Here is a 24,596-nt window from a genome sequence, read left to right as displayed (position 1 = left end):
TCCAAAATTTTCCCCCACGGGTCGAATATAATATTGCTTGGTGAATCCCTAATTTTTTTGGGGCTGGGTTGGTGAATTACCCGTCCCCTTGTTTCCAAGTAAGGTCAAGCAAAAAAAATCAAAGAAACAGTGATCGAAATCTTAAAGATGTGGACTTGAAAGAAGCGACAGAGCTCAAGGTTCGAACCATGGCCACTGAGAGGCTTGGCATCGACCTCTCCCACCTCGACCACAAGTGGTTCGTCAGACGAGTCGAAGGTAATAGGTTGGTTCAGAAAGCAAAGATTAATCAACTGATGATGCGAAACAAAAGCATCTTGATTCTGGTTCGCATATGCCATACACACCACTCAGATCAATTCACAGGAAATCAAGAATATAAAGAAATCACAAACCTAAAGCAGACAACTTTAATAGGTTTTTGAATCAGGCAAAGGAAAAAAAGAAAAGAAGCTACTATTACAGATTACAGACATATATATATGTGTGTGTGCGTGCACGTATGTATGTGCTGGACCATTTTAATATCTTTATTTATATATTTTGTTCATGAATCTTATTTTGTTTTATTCATGAATCTCATCTTGTTCATGAATGAAGATTCATTGTTTTGGTGACCTAAACAAAATCCTAACTGAAGCGATGAATGATGAAGACTACAAGGCACATGAAATAAAAGTGGCTTCCTACAATACAGATAAGTATAAATGTCAATTTTATCTCTTAAATTTCCTTACTGATTATTTTTATGGTTATTACTATGACACCACTTACACTTTGTCTTCTATTTTGGCATGCTCGCTTGTGTCATATTAACAGTAAATACATGGGAATCATGAGTAGTTTAAGATTAATTTCTAAAATGACAAAAAAATTCGAGAAATGTGAAGTTTGTAGTAAAACAAAAATTACCAAGAGGCCTCATAAAAGTATTGAAAAAAATACCGAATTGCTAGAATTATTTCATATTGATTTGTGTGAGTTTGAAGGAATTTAACTTGGGGTGGTAACTGATATTTTATCACTTTTATTGATGATTTTTCAAAATACACAAACATATATTTATTAAAAAATAAAAGTGATGCTTTTGAGAAATTTTTGGAGTGGAAAATCAATTTGGTAAAAAGATTAAGAGAATTAGAAGTGATAGAGGCCGGGAGTATGAATCTCTTGGATTCAACTCTTTTATTCAATCATTGGGAATTATTCATGAGACTACTCCACCATATTCACCTTCATCTAATGGCATAGCTGGAAAAAAAAATAGAACGTTAATTGACTTGACGAATGTTATACTTAGTAATTCAGGTGCTTCATCAAATCTTTGGGACGAGGCTATTTTGACAGCTTGTCATGTGACAAATTGAGTGCCACACAAAAAGACAAAAATTGTACCTTATGAGTTGTGGCGGGGGCATGAACCAAATCTAGGTTATTTGAGGGTTTGGGGTTATTTAGCTTTTGTGAGGCTTGCAGATCTTAAACGACCTAAATTAGGCAAACGAGCTACTACTTGTGAGTTTCTTGGATATGCGTTGCATAGTACAACTTATAGATTTTTTGATATAGAAAATAATATTATTTTTGAATCAGGTGATGCTATTTTTCATGAAAATAAATTTCCTTTCAAATCTAGAAATAGTGGGGGTCAAAGAACAAGAAAATTCTCAAATCCAACCAGGAAGGAGTAAACGAGCTAGAGTTGAAAAAGATTTTGGCCCTGACTATTATCTTTACAATGTGGAAGAAATTCCTCTTACGGTACAAGAAGTTTTATCATCACCTGATGTTATTTTCTAAAGAAAGGTTATAAATGATGATGTAGATTTACTACTTTCAAATAAAACATGGAAGCTAGTGGATTTACCTCTAGATTGTAAAACTATTGGGTGTAAATGGGTTCTTCGTAAAAAACTTAAACCGGTTAGAACTATAGATAAATATAAAGCGAGGCTTATCGCTAAAGATTTTAAGTAACCAGTTGATCTTGATTTTTTTGATACTTTTTTTTTCCGGTTACTAGAGTTACATCCATTAGACTGTTGATAGCAGTGGCTACAATTCAGGATTTAAAAATTCATCAAATGGATGTAAAAACAACATTTTTAAATGGAGATCTAGATGAGAAGATTTATATAGACCAACCCCGAGGGCTTTGTGGAGCCTGGTCAAGAAAGCAAACAGGTTTACTAGCAAGTCAAGTCGAGATCATTGGCTAGCCATGGGAAGAATTATGAGATATTTACCTGGTACCAAAATTATGGTTTGTTTTATAATAAGAGCTGGTTTGGCATTCTTAAAAAAAGTCAAAAAGTTATTAAAAAAGTTAAAAGTTATCACTATTCACCCAAAAAAAATATTAAAAAATTAATTTTACACAAAAAAAGTACAATTCACTTTTCACGTGAGTTGTACTTTAGCTGACTTTGGTTAGACAAAAGGAAGACGTGGGTACACAAACAAGACGGTGTTGTTCGACCCGTGGAGGCCCATCACGGATCCCGTTTCGATAATCTGAACCGTAATGTGTAGAACTCGTCGAGTACTATATGCTTGTAAAAAATCACGTTGATCAGATATTGCTAACTACATGATCAAATCAGTTTTACATATATATAAAAAAATGGATGGTGTTATAGTTAACAGTTGACAAAAAACTAATTTGATCAGATAGCTATCGATATTCGATCAACGTGATTTTTTCCAAGCATATAGTACTCGACGAGTTCTAAACATTAAATGGTTTCGATTAGCAAAACGGGACCCATGGTGGGCCTCCACAGGCTGAACAATACCGTCCAATTCAATGCCAAAAAAAGAGGCAAGCATCTCTTATACACTACTTTACACAATGCTACTACCATACTGTCCACTGTACTACCTACTCACCAAAAAGCTTCTCCTATACATTAATTTATACAATTTTTTAATACATATTTTATCGTAAAAAATTAAAAAATTATCCCAAACAATCATATTTTTTTCTCAACTTTTTAGTCTAAAAAGTCAAAAAATGCACTTATTTAGGACATCCCAAACAATCCCTAAGTATCCTGCGGTACTTGAGGGATATAGTGATGCCGATTGGAATACTTTGTCAGGTGATTCTCTCTCTACCTCGGGTTTTATTTTTACCTTGGGTGGTGGTGCTATATGTTGGAAGTCTAAAAAACATATTATAATTGTTAATTCTACTATGGAAGCTGAACTTATAGCGTTAGGTTCAGCATGTGAGGAAGCGAATTGGTTGAGAAATTTGTTAGGTTCAGTATGTGAGGAAGCGAATTGGTTGAGAAATTTGTTACATGAAATTCCTTTTTGGGAAAAACCAATTCCTTATATGTTAATTTGTTGTGATAGCACTTTTGCAATTGGCAGAGTGAACAACTATTTTTATAATGGTAAATCCAGACCTATTGGAAGGAAACACAGTAATGTGAGATCCTATTTGAGTAATAACATCATAACTGTGAATTATGTAAGATCTTGTGATAATCTTACAGATTCGTTAACCAAGGCCTTGGCGAGAGATAGGGTTTGGAATACATCAAGGGGGATGGGTTTAAAGTCTATAAAATCATAAACCATGTATGAAGATAACCAACCTGGGGACCAGAGATCCTATAACTAGGTTCAATGGGAAGAACGGATCATATGGTAGTTGTAAAAATGCACTCCTTAATATTTTGTTGTCCATCCCTATGACGTAAGTGCATTTGTCCTACAATGTTGGAGGGTTGATTTTTAATACTCTTAATAAAATTATGTAGCTCTTGTTGAGTAGGGTGTGTAAAATACAAGAACATCCTTGACAGATTTCATCTATGTGAGCATAAAAGTGGGGCCGCTTTCTATGAGAACAAGGCATATTCTCAAATATGCTCATGAAAACTGGGATAGGCACAAGGCCGTAATATGCTGGCTATTAAAGCTCATGTCAACACCTGGATTATTATGTGTGAGCAGTAATACTTTATTTCCCCTAAGCAGTCATAGTTCAAGTCTGAGACCACTACTAACTCTAGAGTAGAGGTTACTGTTTCACTAATGAAGGTTCAGTGCAGAGCACACTTTCATGATGCATACTAGTCTATTTTTGTTTGGTAATCTCTCTTGTCCTTGTTGATATTAAAATGAGTGGGGGGATTGTTGGACCATTTTAATATCTTTGATTTATTTATTTATATATTTTGTTCATGAATCTTCTTTTGTCTTGTTCATGAATGGAGATTCATTATTTTGGTGACCTTTTGTCTTATTCATTAATGGAGATTAATTGGAAGTTTATGGACTTGGGGATGAGTTAATATTTGAAGACTCTCCCTTGTCTCTAGTTTAATGGTCATTATTATTTTTGGTGTAAATTGTAAGGTCCTAGTGGCCTATAAATAGTTCCTTTCATCTACTCTTTTCTACACCAAATATTGTTTATACTTGAGAGATTACTAGCAAAGAAGGGTGTTTTTCTTGGTGGAGCTTTGGGTTCACCGTATTGTGCAGAGTTGGCCTGAACCATATGATAAGTGATTGAGTTGTTATATCCTGGAGGGGACAAGTCATAGTTTTGTGACTGCTGCATCGGTATTTGGGTTCTTCCTACCGCATTAGATTTGATCTCCTTAAAGAAAACGAGATATTCGTGTTTCAGCCTGATCTATTTGTATTTCATTTTTTTTGCATTATTTATCAATAAAATATAATTCTTCTGGTATTTTCACCAACAGTATGTATATGTAAAGAAAGAAAGTAGCTTTGGACTGAGGACTAAGGAATTGGAACTTAGAAGAGGTAAGTGATGGTGGCGAGGGTCGAGTCATTTGCAAGGTGAGAGTTGAAACCATAATTTATGGTTTGTTTGGTTGCTTAGAAATTGCGAGAAAAGAAGAGAAAGTTACAGTAGTTTGTTCCTTTACGTTTGCTTTTGATTTTTCTATTGTGTGAGCAAATGAAAAGCTTAGGTACTTGCAATGTAGTTGGGTTCCTATGTTTGATTGTTGAGAATTTGCTAGAAAATATGAGAAATTTTTAGTAGCTTTTAATTGATTTTTTTTTTTTGTTGTTTTTTTTCTTCTTCTAATTATTAGTTTTACATTGTATTTAGTTCATGAATTTGAAAAGAGCTTTAAAAAAAAATGTGTCTAAAATCTATCTAAATCTATCCTCAAATCTATAAACCAAACACAATCTTAATCAATTTGTCTCTTCCACTCACCTTTTTCAATTCTTAATTTTTGCTTTTGATTTGTTTATATTATGGATATATACCTAAAGCAAAGCAAATAGGGCGGGGATGTTAGGGGCAGAGAAAACCGATCCCCTTGAGGGGTAGGGGTGGAAATAAGAAATTGGTCTCCATTAGAGATTGGGTATGGGGGATGGGGGAAAAATAAAAATTGGAGATTAGGGATGGGGAGGGTAAAACCCACTCTATCCACCCCATTGCCATCCCTAATTTTGATCCCTTGCTCTATTTGCTCTATTTTGCCCTACTTTGTATCGATTATTTATTATAGATATTGTATATGTATATAATTAAAAATTTAAAATATAAAAATATTAAAACACAAAAAAATTACCTTAACATACATATTTACTTATTTATTTTTTATCTTACATTTTTGTTTTTTAACTTTTAGCATTTATAAATGATTACTCATAATATATCAAATTATCTCCTATTTTTTTTAGCATCATCATTCCTAAAATTACAAAATTAATCCATTCTTATTTCGCTACCTCCTAAATTTGAGCACTACAAACTCACCCCTGTCTGCGCCATTGCCATCCTGTCGGCTTGTTTTTACATGATTCCAGATTAATCCGATAGACCTACTAATATTTGGCCTAATTTGAGACAAACTTTTCAGCTTTTATAACCAAGAATATCCAAAAATTTAAACCTTATAAAACTTTTAAACAAGCCCTTCAGCTTTTATAACAGAGAATGTCAAAAAATTTAAACTTGATAAATCTTTTGAACAAGCCTTTTAGTTTTTATAGCAAAGAATGTCCAAAAATTTAAAACTTGTAATAAAAAAAACTACCATAGTAGGTATGAAATATATGAATTTAATTTTAATTGTGCCGTCGTCATTGTATATTTTATATGGATTGCAAAAAAATTAGTTGAGACTGGTTCAACCCATTACCATAATGTGGTGTTTATGACTTGATTTTAAGTTGCTTTATTAATTTGGACTTCAGTCCTCCTATCGTAACTTTATTTCAATAAATACTATCCCAACTCTATTCTAATAAATTAGCAGGTAGTCTACACCATTTGAAAGACAACATAAATAAAGAGAAAGAAGAGCCGGTATTAAGATTTTTCGACTTGCTAAGATCATTATTTTAAAGAAGAAAAATACGAAAAACAATGACATGATCAAATATCTTTACAATATGCATCTAAATTCATATTTATATATATAGATAGATTCTTTAACCTTACATGAATAATAAATAATAATAACAAAAAAACATCATGATCTTGTCACATTGTATCTATCATAAAAACTATCAAGGACTATATACAACCTTACATGAAATAATAAATAAATAAATAAATAACATGATGATCTTGTCACATTGTATCTATCATAAAAACTTTCAAGGACTATATATACATAATATTGTTGTGATTTTAAGCACCATTCACTTTCAAGGAAGTTTCCTTCAAACAGAAACACACAACTGTCCTTCCCACCCCAAACCCCACAAACACACATAAATAAGACAACTCTCAAATGCCCACAAGACATTCCAGGCAAGAACCAAAACCAAAACCAAAACCAAAATAAAAAATGTGGCACTGCTCTTTCTTCACCATTCCCTTCTGCTTGGTCCTCTTCCTCTTCTCACTGCACCGAACCGGCTCTCCCATCGTCAATGCGCTATCCATCGATCTGATCAACACAACCTGCAAACAATGCTCAGACAAGTCCACCACCTTCAACTTCGACTTCTGCTTAACTTCGCTCCAGCCAATCCCCATCAGCCACGTCACAAACCTTCAAGGGCTTGCACTCATTGCCATGGAGCTAGCTCTGGAAAACACCACAGATACAATGTTGAGCATAGAGAAGATGCTGAAGAGTGGAGAGTTCGACCCTTTTGCCCTCAGGTGCTTGAAAGATTGCTTGGAATTGTATGGAGAGGGCGTGCCAATGCTGGCCAATTCCATTGGAGCTTTTTTGGCTGAGCAATATGATGCTGCTAAATTGTTGTTGAGTGTAGTTATGGAAGAGGCATCAACTTGTGAGGATGGGTTCATGGAGGAAGAGGGAGAGGCCTCTCCATTGACAAAGGAAAATAGTGATCTCTTCCAGTTGGTTGATATTGCAGTGTGTATTGTTGACTCAATTACCTTTGATTCTAAAGTCCTATTGAACTAGTAACTCAGTTTGGTTTGTCTTGCTTGTATAAGATAATCATAAAACAAGAGCTAAAAACATCTCTCCCCTAGTTCCCAATTATCAGCTTTTTTCTATATTTTTAAAGCTATTTTTATCTCATAAGGCTATAAGGAGAAGCTATGTCAAACACTCTAGCATAGATTTTCAAAATTTAAAGAAAGAAAAGAAAAAAGAAACTTTAAGTACCTTTGTAAGCTGTACCATACAGCTCATGTATGTGTGAGGGATGGCAATGGGTCAGGGATTTTCAGGTTTCGCATGCAAATTCTTGATTTTAAACTCAACTATTTTAATGATACAATTTCATACTTTACCCTAACCTTGACAATTTTGACCTTTTTAAGAAACCGTCGGTTTTGGGCACCTGGGATCAGCAGTACGAGAAAGGTTCTACCCTTTCCAACCCACGCCTTTATTAGCACTGGCTCCACAAGAAGGCAGCCATTGGAGAGAGTCTCTACCTACCCCTATAGAATCTCTTTCATCCGATAGAACAATTCCAAAAATACTTCATTATTTGGGTGATTTTCAGAATAAACTGCAGGACTTATGCTCTATGAACACTACTATATTCCGTAGTAAAGCCAAGCCCTTTTGAATAATCTGTAATAGCTGAGAAGAGTGTAATCTTACTAAAAACTGCGATAGAACTCTATTACCATGACATTGACAGTCATGAAATAAATTGGGCAATGGTATTTATTGTTGTTTTCCTCCGAACTACATAAATTAGTATAATCCTAATCTTGATTGGAATTAAATGGTCATGTCCATAAAACAGAAGGGCAAACAATCAATAAATGTAAACATGAATAGTGATACATACAGTAAATGCAGAGAGTGGCAAATCACCCCTTGAAATGTTGGTATTTGATTTATCAATTTCAGAAACAAACAAGTAAAGAATTGTCCAAAAAAAGCTGATATCATCAATTGAGGGTACATTCTATACTGTTACCCTACCAACGGAATCATTCATCTGGTAGTATTTTACAACACTTACAAGTGGGTCAACCTGCACAGCAGCTTCCTTGAACTTTCATAGATCCAATGTTACACAGGCACCCTTTTGCCACGGTAACGGTCCAAGAACTGCACAAAGAAACAAGCAACTTATAGGAAAAGTATATAGATCATTTCAATCAAAGAAATGAGCAAGTAGGACATAGGCTATAGCATCCAACTCATAGGAAAAGTATAAATCTAAAAACGGAGCAGTGAAAGGGGTTTCTAACTGTTGTTATGTTCCTACTGAAGTTACACATAACCCATCTTATTGCTGCTAATAAAAATACCATGCCACAAAATGCTAAGGTCTAAACCAACCTCGCCAACTATCATACCCCTACCCCACCTATTCATGGGCCAATGAAGCCCCAATCACTCAACACATCTTCTAGGGTAGGCAAATCCATTTTGCAATCAATATCCCTAGATATCTCGATGATGACTGAAATAATGCTCAATGGTAGGGCATTACCAGTTGCACCCAATTTAGATGAACAAAATTTGCAGGAATAGAATTGATTGCCTCACTAGCAAAAGAACAACATAGATTACATTATTAGAAACGAGTTGGCCTTAAAGTTCTGAATTCCATTATTCCATTCAAATTAAACCTGGGAAATATGTTAAAATTTTCTGTGTTGGTTTCAAGAAAAATGTCTGAATTCTCTGCAGTTTAGCTTTGGAAGGAATGGAATAGCTTCGCAATAATAGAATCCATGACTGTGCAAAGCAAAATAAAATAGCATGGATATGATAAATCATGAATCAAAACGGAAATGATGAGCTCATCATTCTTGTATTAGAAATTAGTAAACTTCAAAAATCAGAAATACTTTATAACATTTCCTATATTCATAATTTAGGAGTATGTCTAGGTTTTCTACTTGTTGATTTGAGAAGGTTGCACTTGTTCATAATTATTCCACTTTATTATGAGCAAAACACGATTTCCACAAAAGAATCTACTTCATCCAAGCAGATGATGAGAGAGGACATTCACTGAATGCAGCAACATGATGCAATACCTTGATTAAGTGGGGCTGCCTTATTGTTTTGACTGTTATATGTTCATGATCAGGAAAAAGAAAGGTCTCAACTATACAAAATGCACCCCATGATTCCCAAACTACATTCCAATTCTCAATATATATTACGTAGAGAACAAACCAACAAAAGTGGCTTCCATGAAAGAACACAAGAAGCAGAATTCCATGAGAATTCTCTCTAAGAAAACATTATACTGAATTGCAAGATAAACGTACCGATCTAACAAATGGTTGTTGGAACACCCACCCAATAATAGGTATCTTCTGCACAAAAACTGACAGTGTTGGCCAAAAGCCACTGCACAAAATACCCAATCAGCTACTAACAATAAGTAATATGACCAGCAGACATTAAATCATTAAAGAAAAATCCAATGAACCTGAAAAGAACGATGAATCCATATGCCTCCAAAATCATTCCCAATACAGGCCATCCTATAACAACCAAGAAAAAGCCCACGCCAAAAGAAATTGTTCCCTGTACAATCATCACAAGGCACAAAGTGGTAAATAAAAATGGAGATGAGTATACACACTGAATGGAGAAGCATAGAGCAACAAACCTTGAAATTGCTACGTTTCATGAAGAACTGCATCGAGGACTTCGGTCCAATGGTTATTGTCACCCCTGATAAGAAGAGGATCTGATTCAGTATCGCCAAAATAACACAACGTTAAGCAGGCATCAAATGAACAATAAGCTAAACGGTAGATGCTCAATAACGTAAGAAACTGAGCAATAAAATGATGATGAGAAAAACATTTTACTTACATTTCCCATGGCAAGTAGTCCCTTGTCAAAAAATAAAATGATTCCCAAGAATGAGAACAGTATGCCAAATGCTGTCAATCCCAGCCCAATTTCTGTTTCATCAAATAGTTTCAAGTTCTTTCATTAATCAGAGTTTTGAAATGGAATAATTCAATAATACGAAGAATAACTGAGAAGAAGATTCATATTTTTTGAGTAATGTTTAGGCCCCTAGTATAGAGGGGTATGCCCCTCTTAATTCATGTACAGTTTATTTCTTTCTTTTAAATGGTCACCTTTTACAACCCCCAAAAAAAAGATTCATCTTAAATGCATCTAATTACAAAAATTGAAACTTCATGTATCACCCTTCTAACCTAAGGAAAAGGACATTAACAATGCTACATTTCCTAGATAGGACAAACAACCAGAAGTAAATAGATTTTTTTTGAGTCAGTCAAAAGCAACTCATACAAAAGTATGAATTTCACAGAATTCATAGCCTTCATCTAACAAGATATGCAATTCCTTGGTAGCTTCATTGTGTGGATGAGGGTGGCAAATAATCAATCCAACCCTCCTTTCATGGTTCCACCGGCCAAATGGTAAAACTATAGCAAATGGAGTATAAAAGGTTCAGGTATAAATACCATCAAGTTTCTGCCCAATTGTGTGTGTGAGCATCGAAAAAGTGTTTATACATGTGTTTTCCACTGTCTCGAGAAGACACTAATATTTCATGTGCACACTCTAAAATGGTAAGCATGCCCCAAAATTCTGTAACAGCCTGTTAATCTAATTATCTAACAATCTAAGAATGCAATATGCCAATATGAATTCACTACAAGGTAATGGGAGGTTTATCCCCATTTAAAGTACTACTCCATGAATGGCACCATGTTCCGTGATCATTGATAATTGTCGAACATAAACTTCGCAAATACCCTACATATACCTCATCACCAAATTGAGACAACCAGCATTAAAACAAAAATTACACACATGCTATCCTACAAAAGAAATCCTCTAGGATGATGGTGGAATGTGATATACAGCCTTGGTTTTGTCATTTTGTTTGACCACAGAAGGAGAATGAAGAAAGGTAGTATGATAAGCAGCAAACTATGTGGGTGTTTGGCATACACCTAAAAAAACCACATTTTTTCCCATTTATTTTGTCGTTAGTCATCTTTTTTCAAAATTTGTTTAACTTTTTCGGTTGTTTTGACCAATCTAAAAAAAATGGAAAACAAAAAAATCGGCTCTTATTTTTTTTTTTTGTCTTTTCTGATTTTTTTTTTTTTCAAATTGTTTAACTTTTCCAGTATGTCGAGTACAATCCTAAAACTTTTTAAAAAATTTAAAAAACAGTTCACTAAGAAAAAAAGAAGCCAAATAGTGAAACCCCAAACACGCACATTTAAAAACAAACAAGGGCAAACTTATCCCTGTGGTTTGGACCACGTAAAGTTACTCCTAACGTTTGACAGAGTATGATTTGTGAACTAAAATGCACTATTAGGCCCATTAATGATTTAATAAGAAAGACTAAAATATCCCTGTATATAAAAGTCGTGTGAGCTATGAATATTTTCGTCATTTATTTAGAAGGCAAAGTGAATTTTAACACTATTTTATTCCATGTGCGATTTACCCCTTAAAATTTGAAAATGGACATATAACCCGTTATGTGTGCCATGTGTTTCTAAGTTAGACGGAATGTTCAGTCCACAACCATGTAGGTGGTCATTTCCAACGACAGCGGATAAACCGCACATGGCCCAACCGGTAAAGTGAAATTTGCCCAACAAACAAAAACAGATAACACAGATGTATATATACATGTATATATGTGATATTTGAATGTATGAATCATAGTATTGAGAAGTAATGTCAGTTCACACTTTTGCGGTCGTTCATTTCGAAGTAAGCCATGGAGCCGATTCAGAAACGAGGCTACAACTGCCAAAATTCCAACAATTGAGAACTACAGCCTGCAATTCAAAGCAAAAGCAAGTCAAAACAGCTAAAAATCAAAACAGCACTGTTCAAATTCATCAACTAATTTCAGCCTAGCAGCTAGGGTTTGAAATTTAATTTTTTTATAAAAAAAAAGAAAAGAAAAACAAAAGCCATTCAAATAAGATCTGAAGAAAATTAAATGTATTCAACAATCTTCAGAACACCTGTAAGCTCAAAATTGATTTAACGAATCTGGTAAACGAACCCTAAACAATTAGGTAAGAAGAGAGCCAGTGTCTATATATCGAAAGATAAAGAGGAGCCTGTGACAGTGCTATGTTGAATATTGAGCATGAAGAGAGAGACGGAGGTTACAGAGAAGACGCGTGTGGAGAATTTTCAGTTTGGGCTTGTACGCTAAGCAAAGGAATTGATTGTCATTTGCTCGATGACGTTTTTTTTTTTTTTTTTTATTGGTTTCAGCCAACTCATTAAGCAAATCCTATCATTTTTTATATAAAAAAGTTAAACAAAAATTAAAGGGTAAGTCTACTTATACTACTATTTAGGTCAAGTTTGGCAAGTTCAGAATAAATTAAAAAGTCAAAAAATTATTTAAAAAGTTAAAAAGTTAATACTATTCATCAAAAGTCAACAATTACGATTGCACAACTCCCAATTCTAATTTTCTTTTACAAACCAATTTTTACAATTTTTTATTACACATTTTTCTATAAAAAGTCAAAAAATTAACCCAAGCATCTATATTTTTTTCCTCGATTTTTTAGTTCAAAAAGACAAAAAGTACACTTATTTAGAACACCTCAAACAACCCCTTAATCTCTTTACACTTTCTATCTTATTATAACATTAAAAAAAATATAATTCTTATTACACCATCAATATATTACCAAAACTAATCATAAATTAACTAATTCATCTCTTTACACCGCTAATTTTGGTAATACGGTACTAAATAATATACATTATTCCGGTGTTATGCTGCCGGAAAAAATAAATCTCTCTAGCATTTTGTTACTGTACATCTACAGGGCCACTTTCTACTAAACAATGATTTTTAAATTTGTGGTGAGTCTGTTCGGTAATACAATGTTAATTAATTTGAATAACTCCAGTGGTATGTTACCGGATAATATTTTTTCCATCATTATGTTGCTATCCAATTAGATGATAACAATAAATTAATTTGGGTCACTCGTGAAGTGTCTCTTCAATGATACATGATTATACAAATGGGATTACTCTAGTGTCATGTTACTAAACTACAATAGAGTTGTTTAGGCCTCCATCGCTGTTCATTGAACGATTTATTTTTTTCTTGAAGCGTCTATAAAAAAAATTATAAATCAGACACGCATCCATAAAATTATACATAAAAAGTATCCATAAAATTATTCATAAAAATATCAAGTGTACGAATATCCATAAAGTATTCATAAAATTTGTCATTATTTGCATCCATCAATCAAACATGTTATCACAATTTGTCTTGGTAATTGGTAGGTAATTTTTTCCCTTACTAGAAATAGACATCCACATTTTTTAGAACCTGTTTACCTTAATCGTTTCTCTTGATCTTCATGTTGTCTCTATAGTAACCACTTATTTCACAAGCAAGTGTAAGTCTTGATTATCTATCATTGCCTCTCCCATCTGATGTCTTTATAATAATGATAAATTCAGTATTCTTCCCAACGTCAGAAGCTCATTTAATTAATGCTTTAGGACTACTAAAAATCTAAAAATAATAAATACATTTATACGTCAAATTATTAATAAAACCCAATACAAATTAAAAATAAGAAAAATCGTATTCATAAAAAAATAAAAATAAAAACTTAAAAAATCTCATTTATAATGAATTCATTACAAGAGTTCACTAATATTACAGTACGTGCGTTGTTACAATGAGTATAAGTACAATCCATTAAGGCAAAAATATATATATAAAAAAAAATGAAACTGAAAATACATGGTAATGAGAAGCCGAATGAATTAAAAAAAAAAATCGGTTTGGGGTTACTGAAAATGTATCTTTTATTCAGAAATTGGTTACCAAACTTATTTTTTTGTAATGTGATGTCGGACTATTTTATTTTGTTCGATTTCCAACCACCGAACTAAAGTCGAACACTAGTCCAAAAAAACGAAACAAAAACTTACCAAATAAATAAAAAAAACTCACAATTTCACTTTTTTGATGATTTTTCACCACCGTTTCTTCATCCATTGCTTTCTTTAATGATCAAAATACTATTCTTACTTTTTGAAAAGAGATGCGTAAGAGAAAATAAAAATTAAAAAAGAAAAAAGAGGAATAAGGCTTGAAGATCAATAAGTGTAAAGAGATAACAAAATATACTTAATTTTAGTATTTTGTCCTTAAAAGTAATTTCACACATGGATAAAATTGGGGAAAAAAAAAAACTCGTATGAAAAATGTAAAGAGATAAAGTAATGGTGTAAGTAGAATCAACCAAATTTAAAAAGTCAACTTTTACCCCAAAATACAAAATGCTTCGCTTGGCACATGTTAGGGCATGTCCACCAGTGTATTAAAATTTTTATTAAAATTTAGTAAAAATTTAAGCAAAAAAATTATTTGATATCAAGTAATCTAATAGAAATTTTTTAAATTTTATCAAAAAATTGATCGATCGGGAGGATGTTCGGCCGATCAACTGACCAATATAATTTTTTTACAATTTTTTGCTTGAGGTGGTCATTTGGAGAATCGACCAGGCTGATGTTCAGCTGGTCAACCAGCTAGTATAAATTTTTCACAAAATTTTGTCTTGAGGTGGTCATCCGGGAGACATCCGGTAGTGAAAATCCAACAGCTACGAACAGTGATTTGATGAAAGGCACATCCATTCTCAATTTGATGAAAGATTTAAAAAATCTTGAATTTGATGAAAGATTTGGTAAACCATTTGAGCAGTAAAAAGTAAGTTTTTTTTATCAAATTTAAATTTGATGAAACATTTGATGAACTATTAGAGATGGTCTTAGACGAGCTAAATAAGAACAAAAGGATAAAATAAATTAAAAAATTAATAAGATAAAATATCACAACCAAATTATAATTATTTATTTGTTTCTCTCATAAAATTATAAAAAATCAAAAATTATTTTCAAATGGAACTAATTTAATCAATTTAAATTAATCAAAAAAACTAAAACATCCAGCTAAATTAGTTCTTTCCAAAAAAAGGCTAAGGGTGTGTTGGGTTTGATTTTGGGATATAAATTTTTTTTTAAAAAAATTGGGGGAAGAGTTTAGAAATTTTTTTAATTTGTTTGGTTGTATATTTTGAAAATAGTTTTGGAGTATGGAAGTTTGGGATGATTTTATATTTTGTTATAGTTGAGTAAATATGTGTGAGAGAAAAATTGATTGAGAATGAGAGTGGAGAGAAAAAAAGTGATTGATGGATGTTTAGGAAATAGAAAGTGATTTTGGAATTTTTTTTTTTCAAAATCACTAAATCAAACAAAATTTTAGAAAATTTTCTCCAAAATTTGTTTCCCAAAAACAAACCAAACAAGGCCTAAAACTTTGTTTGCCATTGGCTAATATAGCCAATTTTTTTGTGTTGGGACTGTTTTAGCCTTGTTTGGTTTGAATTTTTTGATTTTTTTTATTTTTATGAGAGAAAAAGTATAATGATTATGGATTAGATTTCATCTTATTAACTTATTTATCCTATTTTATTATATATTTTTTTTAACCCAAAAATAATAGCCAAACCAGGGCTAAATAACCGAGTTAACCCAAAAATAATAGCCAAACCAGGGCTAAATAACCGAGTTGACACAACACGGAGCCTAAGGAAAAATGATCAGGTAAATTACAAACAAAAATTATAGGTACATAGATTTGTTTAAATAGGAATTGTTGTTTATAGTTTTAGAAATAATATTTTGCACTTTGAAATTCCTAAATTTATAGTAAATAACTTATTTTATTAAATTATAAAATTAATTAATAATTTTTAATGATATCATAAATTTATTTTAATTAATAAATTAGATAATTTTATTACTGTATAGGAGAGTAGTTAGTAATTTTATTTTTTCAATTAATTATGTAACATAAAAAAAATTGATAAGCGGTATTTATAATTTTTCAAATCGTATGAAGCAAATCTGTATTTTAAGTAAACCTTAGAAGTGTATTTGTAATTTATCCAAAAATTGTAATTTATTCAAAATTATAAGATTTGTCTGTTATAATAAATAAAATTCATTTTTTGGTCAATTTAAAATTTATTTATATATTTTAATTGACTAAAATTACTTAAAAAATAATATTTAATCATCAAACCTAATGAAAAAACCATTTAAGATAATTTTTGTATATTTTCCATACACCTACATTTTGTATTTAATGATTAAATTGTTTTTATATGTTAATTTTATTTAATGAAAATAAGCGATCAGTTTAAATTGAAAATAAATCAAATAGTAAGATTTTAAATTGATAAAATAAAAATTTTATATTTTATTTTATTATAAGACTCAAAGTCTTGAGGTTGTTTTTATTATTATTTTTAAATGATTTATAAATAATGTATTACACTCTTGCACTCACGTTTCATGATTTTTTTTTTAATTTTATTTTAGTCCTTAAAACAATTTTTCTTATTTTTGAAGCAATTACTCCAATTTTTTTTTTTAATTCATATGAATAATAATAGTTTGAAATACTATATTACTCATATTTATCAATTTATCTGTCCACTTATCTATTAACGTGTCCTATCTATATATCTATTTGCTTGTTGATCGCCACTCGCTGATGATTTTTTTAGTATCGACCAATTTTTTGACAATCGGAGGCGGTGGACAACAATTATAGTGTGCCACAATTGAAAACAAAGAATGTGAGGAAGAGATGACAATGAAAACATAAAAAGAACAATGCGTAAAAATAAAATAAAAATATTATTTTAAAAATTAATTTCTTATTTTTTATCAATATATTTATAATTGTGTTCTTATAATCGAAACAAATCAATTAACTCATAACTATAATTAGTAGCCGTTTGGATTTAACTTTTTTTATATATATATATTTTTGATTTTTTAGTTAATGCATTTAAGAACTTGCTAAAAAAAAATAAAATTATAAGATAAAAAAAAATTGATGTGATATTTAATTTATAAAATTTACAATTCTTTTTCCAAAAAATGACCTTTTTTTTTAATGTTGTCATACATAGGCCTAAGCAAAAAAAAATTTAAAAAAAAACACAACCTTGTCCGATCCTGACTAAACTATACTATTTGGATTGATTTTCTTAATGCATGATTTGATATTGATTTTTAAAATAAGTAAATCGTAGTTGACGATTCGGTCTATGATTTTATAATTATGATTTCGGTTTGAAACCGAATCAGACCATTTATACATATAATTTGTTATTTATATATTCGTAACTTGTTAAAATGATAATTTATTACTTAGTATCTGAGAAAATTGTAACTATATTATGAATAATGATAAAATTTTAGAAATCATAATTCTAAATTAAATCAAATTTCATCTTCATAGTTTAATTTAATTTAACTTAAAATTTTTCTAATTCAATTTAATTTCAAACAATTTATGAAACGGTATGTAAGTAGGGGTGATAAACGAAACAAACTACTCGGAATCAACTCGTATTCGACTTATTAAAAGTTCGTTTGAACTCGACTCATTAAATAAACAAATCAAATTTAAATATATTTTAGAACTTGTTAAAGTATTTAAATCAAATTTAAATAGTCAATTGCTTATTTCTGTTGGACAATTTTCATTGTATTTAATTAAATTAAATTCTATTGTGTACTAAACAACAACCAGAATATAAAGAAATAAAGAAAATGAGAGAATTTGTTTTGATTACAAAAATTAAACTCGAAATAAAAAAAATAAAAATAAAAATAAAACCACATATTTTATTTTGTTACAAAAACAAAAATAAAATCTGATTAAATAAATAAATAAAAACAGAATAAAATTAAACAACTTACTTGGTTAATTTATTTGAATAACTTTTCTGATCAAGTCCAGTGTTTAACACTGTGTCCTTAAGACAGATTCGTCCTCTCTACGATGCTTTCAGAATTAAGACGTCTATCTCCCAGGATAAAATGATCTTATCAATGAATAAAAGCAGCACTACAATTTAATCGTTCGTCGAACACACAAAGTGTTTACACTCTTTCTTTCAGAAATAAAATGCAACAAAATGCAGAGATTTAAAGTAGAGGATGGAGTACGAAAATTGGAGTTAAATCCAAATGGGAGGCAAGTCTATTTATAGATGTAAAGGTGGCTTTTGGTTTTGAATTGAACAGGTATGAAACCTATTAGTTTCGAATTTAAACATATTTGAATCTGTTGGGTTAATAATTCAAACAGATAAAAAACAAGAAGGGCTCTGTTTGGATGAACAGTAAATCCAAACCAGTTTAATTCTGTTTGAAAACGGGAAGGGCCCTGTTTGGATGAACAGTAATATCCAAACCGGTTTAATTTGAATTCTGAATTTTATTTTACCAAAAAATTAAATTAAATTCAAATGTTTTTGACAAAAAAAAATTAAGATTGGGCCAAACAAGCCCAGCCCAACCACACACCCGCGCCCAAGCCCAGCCCGAGACTGGCAGTGCGCGCGTGTGGTAATTTTTGAGTCCAATGGGTTTAGCCCATAACCTCTCCCTCTAAAACACTTGGGTATCCCTTGGGGCACACCCCAAGTATCTAACCCAAGCATTATAAACCCTTTCAAAACTTCCCACCAAATCAATTTGGGACAAGCCAATTTACAACCTTAAGGAATTTCCACCAAAACTCCATTTCCATGGAGCACACTTTGGCTTCAATTTCCCATTCACTCGGTAATGGTTTTGAGCAACCAAATATACCACGTGAATCACAACGCGACATAGAACGCGTTACCACTTTGACCCGAGTAAATCGACGCTCGGGGCCCACTTAAAAAATAGACCAAACTTAAGAAAAAATTATGGTTTTACCCATAATTTTTCTACCATTTCCAACAATTTCAACTTAATTTCATAAATTTAAAATTATATAAAATATCAAACTATTCAATTCAATAAAAATTCATTTAAAATCGACTTAAAAATTTAACAAATAAAACTTGAACAAATTTTAAAATTTATTAAAATTATCAAATCAAACTTATTCGGCTCGTTCGATTCACTTAACGGACCTGGGCTCATATCATGAAAGATCAAAACAGCCCGCCGAAATTCTCTATTTTTAAAAAATATTTCAAAGCCCAATAGACCCCACACAAGTGCGCAGGTGGCGCATTATAACTCGGACCAGCACATATCCACGTCCATCCCACCACCAAATCACAGATCACGCAAAAAAAACCGTCTCCTCCAAGTTAAAAAAAACAAAAATAACGATGAATATATCAATTAGGCTAATAGATTATTTTAATAATTTTTTTATTAAAATATATTATATAGAGTAAATTACCAGTAAATCCTATATGGTAGAAAGTTAAACCATTTAGTCCTACAAGTTTTCTTATGCACCATTTAGTCCCACTATCTACATCAACAACATCAACAAAATCATTAACATCATCAAAACATTAGCTACATTAGCAACATTAACTGCACCAATCGACAATATCAAACATTAACAAAACATCATAAAAAAAAAAATGTGAACATAATCAATTTCCAGATCAATTCCTTCTGCAGTCTCGATTACAATTCAAAACACAAACAGATTGAACACGTACATATACGCGATCATATATATATATATATATAAAAGCCCTAAATGTCGACGATCAAATTATATACATATATATCTATATTGGCGGTTGGTGTTGAGATGTCGAGGAGATGGATCATTCGTATCAGCGGCGGAGAGGAGTGGTGGTGTCGGAGCCGTGCCCTCACTTGGCGGAGTTCCGATCGCGGCGTAGTGGTGCGAAGCCTTTTAGGGCGTTGCAGGAGTGTCTGAGGGTGCGCCCGCCAGGCCGTGCGGCGATCCGCAGGGACCCCAACGAGGTGCCGCATTGCGCCTCCTGTGGCTCTTCCACACCGCCGCGGCTTTATGCCTGTAAAGATTTCAAGAAGCCCAATCGAAGGCGATAATGAGGTCCATGAGCAAATCACGAGTTAGGATTCCATCGGAGGGATAGGAGATGGGGATTTGGGGAGGAGTTGGGGATGATGGTGGAATATGGGTTTGGTTGTTGTCATCAGAAGAAGATGAAGATGCGAAAGAGGCCGAGGAGATGTGGGTTTTTGAGGTGTGTTCCGAATCAGATCTGGGTTTCGATCTGAGATGTTTTTAATGTTATGACGATGTTTGTTCAAAAAAATTGTTAGGATGATGTTTGATCAAAAAAAAAATTTGTTATGATGATGAAGTTTGATCCAAAAAAATTGTTTAATCGTTATTTTTGATGTTTGATATTATTTTAATTGTTATTTTGATGTTTAATCGTTATTTAAAAAATTGTTTAATCTTTATTTTGATGTTTAATCGTTATTTTAAAAATTATTTAATTATTATTTTTGATGTTGTTTTGATGATGTTGTATGATGTTTTGATGTTTGATGTTGTTTTGATGATGATGTTTGATGTTATTTCGATGATGTTACTCATAAATTTGATGTTTAATGTTTTGATGTTTGATGTCGATGATGTTCAATGGTCACTAACATTGGGATAGGACCTAACGGTTCATAAGAAAATTCATACGACCAAATGGGTTACAAGATACAAATTTGAGATTTATTGGTGCATGCCCCAAATATATAATTAATAAATGAGATCTTAGTATAATAACATATATTATGATAATGTCATTTTAAAATTATAAATCTCATTTATTATATAAATTATAAATATTTATATTTTTTTAAATTATATCATATCATCTATTAATACATTAATTAAAATATATTCCTAATGCATATAATTTATTTAAAAAATAAATATTTATCAATAATGATTCATCTCCCTAATTTGAGAGTATTAATAGACCATAAATAAGATGGAAATTCAAAATAAAAAAAATAAAAAAGACACGAAAGTAAAACATTTCATTATGTAAGACTCACACTACTTTAGAACTATTAGTACTCTTTCTTTTAATGGTCCCACTCATTTTTAAATATTTATTACTTTTCTTAAAAAAAAAGGAAAAATACCATTCTTCGCTTTCTTCTTCTTCTTCTACTACTTCCTCCGTGCATCCATATACATCTGTCTGTATCTATCATCTCTACGATCATCGTTCTCTGGAGCCATCATCATCGGCCTAGGGTTTCTGTATCGGCCGATAGACTCGTTGGAGTTCCGGTAATGGATAGCGTCATTGGACTCGTCAATAGCATCCAGAGGGCCTGTACTGTCCTCGGCGACTACGGCTCCGGCGATGCCTTGCCTACTCTCTGGGACTCTCTCCCCACCATCGTCGTTGTCGGCGGTCAGGTAATCTCTCTCTAAATCTATCTATACACGTATATCAATTTCGTGTTTGTATATATATATATATGCGTTATCCTTTTAAAGTTTTTCTATGTTCTGTGTATCTTTGTTAGGATCGATTGTGACTTTTGTTATACTTGTATATTTATCGCACCACCTCTCTATGCATCGAAATGTACTCACATTTCTTATGAAGGTGATATATATATATATATATATACGTGCATGTATCTATAGATATGAATGTATATGTGGACGCATTTCTGTGTTTCTTCTTGACTTTTGTGTGTTTTCGCTGAGTTTGATTTGTGAATTGTGTTTTTTTTTATTGGTTTTGCAGAGTTCTGGGAAGTCTTCAGTATTGGAGAGTATTGTTGGCAGGGATTTTTTGCCAAGGGGATCAGGTAACGAATTCTTACTGCTATTTTATTATTGGATTTTTTTTTTTTTTTGATGGTTTTGATTTTGATTTTGATTAAAAGTTTGTTTGGTTGCTGACAAAATTAAAAAATGAAAATCAAAGCCAAGTTTGGTTTGTTTTGGTTGTGGAGTCTGGACATTTTGTATTTGAAATCGTTTTGATTCTGTTGTTAAATGAATGGATTCCTTTTAACTTCTTCCTTTTTTTTTTTTTTTTTGATTTTAACCTTGTTTGGTTTTGATGATTGATTGATTGTTTGAAAATTAAGTTTTTTTGTTTGTTTGTTTTTTTAGTGATTTTTTAAATAAATATTTTAAGCAAATTATTTACTTTTTTAGATGCATCCAACTTAAATACACCTTAAAAGTAAAATATTTATAAAAACATATATTAAAAAATCAATAAATACCCAAGAATACCAAATGTATTAAAATTTTATATTTTTTGTATTTGGTGAAATTTTTTTTGTTCTACAAATATTATACTTTTTAAGTGTATCTAAAATTAAAAAAAATTGAGTGAAATATTAAAAAAATTCACAAAAAAAAAAAACAAAAAACACAGAAAAAAACTATCTATAGAAAATTAGAGAAAACCAAACTCATCATTGGTTGCTGACCGAAGTTAGAAAATGAAATTTCATGCAAATCTTATGTTTCTTTGGTTGTGGACATTTTTGTTATTCAAGTTGTTCGGTTTTGTGGTTAAGCAAATTTCATCATAGTTTAGGATCTAAAAGCATAAAAACGCTTTTTGACTACAGTGATATTTGCTTACATGTGGTATTAGTAACATCTTTCTTAACCAGAGAAAATGACAGAAGAATAATTGTGTTTTGGTTTTTTAATTTCTTTTGTTTCTTGGTGATCAATTAGATTGAAAGTTTTTTTACAGTTATCTAGTTTGGATTACCTTATTATTATTGTTCTAATTTGTTTCATAAGAATAACAAAAAAATGAATGGTGAAATTCATTTTTTTTTTTTTTCATACAATTTTTGGTTGTCAAATGTAGCTTTATTTTCTTGTGAGTTGTGTGTAATTGTAGGGATTGTGACTAGAAGACCTTTGGTGTTGCAATTATACAAGACGGAGCAAGGACAAGAGGAGTATGTCCAATTTCTTCACCAGGGAACCAAAAAATTCACAGACTTCTGTATGTCATTTCTGATGCATATGTTGTGATTTGGTTTCAATGTTTGAAGTTTTAGGTGCATGAGTAATTCAAAGGAGAAATACATTTATTTGATAGGATTATTAGTTGAAATAGAAATATTTATAAAAAAAAAACTAAATTTCTCTAAATTTTTTAAGCAGCTTTGGTACGTAAAGAAATTCAGGAAGAAACAGACAGGATAACTGGAAGAACGAAACAAATATCTCCACTTCCTATTAATCTCAGTATCTACTCCCCCAATGGTGAGTCATGATTTTTTTTTACTACTAAAAAAATTATTAAACAAGTGGTGTGCCATTGTTTCATCTAGCTGAGTTAGTCATTGTAGTGGGTTTCGCAATAAAATCCCCATAACAAGAGATTTCCAAATAGTGATTAGGTGATAAGTATTAAGTAATATTACGGGTTCATGACATGTTTATTCTGCTTCTCTCTTTGTTTCTTAACCCTTAGTTTTCTCTAATGAATTTCCATGGATTTTTTGGTTGGCAGTTGTTAATTTAACGTTGATAGATTTACCTGGTCTAACGAAGGTTGCTGTAGGTATAATTTCCTTCATTCATTGTTTATATTGCACCTGCCCATGTTATATGTTTCACAATTTTTTCTCCTCCAATGTGAACTACGTTTTGTTGGTTATTGACAGAGGGACAGCCAGAGAGTATTGTTCAAAACATTGAAAGCATGGTTCGCTCTTATGTAGAGAAGGTGATGATAACATATATAACAGCATAGTTGTACAAATCTACTTATGTACATACTGAATACATGCATACATATTATACATATATATAAATGCTAAATGACGTGATTAAAACTAGTTTATGCAGAGACTGTCTCTCTCATTTGTAAATTGTAATACAATTGAGGGAGGACTCCCAACATTTTAAGAAAAGGAAAAGTGGGAAAATGAACGAAGAATAAGTGTAAACTATTATTTTGACCCTCAAACTTTACTCAAAATTTCAATGCCATCCTCCACCTTTTAATTTTTTTTTTATTTAAGCCCTTGAACTTCCATAATTCAGTCAATGTAGTCCAATTTATTACGAAGGTGAGAAGTAATTTGGAATATCATATTGATTGTTTATAATTCAGGATATAATTTTGCAATCTCAAACACTTCCCATCCTATAGGTTTCAAAGTGACAATATCAAATTTGTTCTTTCGTATGCCTTCCTGTTTGAGATTTCCATTGCCATTTTTCATCCAGCATGCTTATGCCAATTTTTTGTAGTTCTGATCTAATTCTGACCTTAGTTACTTGATGAATATGTGGTTTTGTGGATTGCAGCCAAATTGCATTATCCT

The 24,596-nt window shown here is 31.6% G+C and overlaps 3 protein-coding genes across 8 annotated transcripts in view; 2 read left to right on the top strand and 1 right to left on the bottom strand.

The window, feature by feature from the left end:
* The first annotated feature begins 6,581 nt into the window (after positions 1 to 6,581).
* On the top strand, positions 6,582 to 7,472 carry LOC114280956 (putative invertase inhibitor). Its single transcript, XM_028223366.2, has one exon. It carries the CDS (start codon positions 6,804 to 6,806, stop codon positions 7,392 to 7,394), a length of 591 nt encoding a protein of 196 aa, XP_028079167.2. The 5' UTR covers positions 6,582 to 6,803; the 3' UTR covers positions 7,395 to 7,472.
* A 775-nt stretch (positions 7,473 to 8,247) lies between these two features.
* Positions 8,248 to 12,614, bottom strand: LOC114280957 (vesicle transport protein GOT1). 4 transcript variants are annotated; one of them, XM_028223367.2, is made up of 7 exons: positions 12,407 to 12,614; positions 12,125 to 12,214; positions 10,242 to 10,333; positions 10,033 to 10,113; positions 9,850 to 9,947; positions 9,686 to 9,767; positions 8,248 to 8,507 (listed from the first exon to the last, which is right to left on the bottom strand). In XM_028223367.2, the coding sequence occupies exons 2-7, from the start codon at positions 12,153 to 12,155 to the stop codon at positions 8,469 to 8,471; spliced, it is 423 nt and encodes a 140-aa protein (XP_028079168.2). In that variant the 5' UTR covers positions 12,156 to 12,214; positions 12,407 to 12,614; the 3' UTR covers positions 8,248 to 8,468. The 4 variants fall into 4 exon arrangements, with proteins under 4 accessions (XP_028079168.2, XP_028079170.2, XP_028079169.2 ...); XM_028223369.2 differs by having other exon boundaries at positions 12,513 to 12,613; XM_028223368.2 differs by having other exon boundaries at positions 12,448 to 12,598.
* An 8,747-nt stretch (positions 12,615 to 21,361) lies between these two features.
* LOC114280959 (phragmoplastin DRP1E) overlaps positions 21,362 to 24,596 on the top strand; it is a 6,949-nt gene continuing 3,714 nt past the window's right edge. The window contains exons 1-7 of one of the 3 annotated variants that reach the window (XM_028223374.2): positions 21,362 to 21,690; positions 22,028 to 22,091; positions 23,156 to 23,263; positions 23,425 to 23,526; positions 23,777 to 23,827; positions 23,931 to 23,992; positions 24,580 to 24,596. The exon at positions 24,580 to 24,596 is cut by the window's right edge and continues 74 nt beyond it. In XM_028223374.2, coding sequence (XP_028079175.2) covers positions 21,562 to 21,690; positions 22,028 to 22,091; positions 23,156 to 23,263; positions 23,425 to 23,526; positions 23,777 to 23,827; positions 23,931 to 23,992; positions 24,580 to 24,596 — 533 coding nt within the window. In that variant the 5' untranslated portion in view covers positions 21,362 to 21,561. Of the gene's footprint in view, positions 21,691 to 21,747; positions 21,884 to 22,027; positions 22,092 to 23,155; positions 23,264 to 23,424; positions 23,527 to 23,776; positions 23,828 to 23,930; positions 23,993 to 24,579 lie in introns of those variants that run through there. The other 2 variants (XM_028223372.2, XM_028223373.2) reach the window with 2 other exon arrangements.

The sequence above is a fragment of the Camellia sinensis genome, chromosome 11 (assembly GCF_055761805.1).
Source record: "Camellia sinensis isolate YWXY chromosome 11, ASM5576180v1, whole genome shotgun sequence".
In the NCBI taxonomy this organism is placed as follows: domain Eukaryota; kingdom Viridiplantae; phylum Streptophyta; class Magnoliopsida; order Ericales; family Theaceae; genus Camellia; species Camellia sinensis.
Note: the sequence above shows the minus strand (reverse complement) of the source record. Positions and strands in the feature narration are given on the sequence as shown.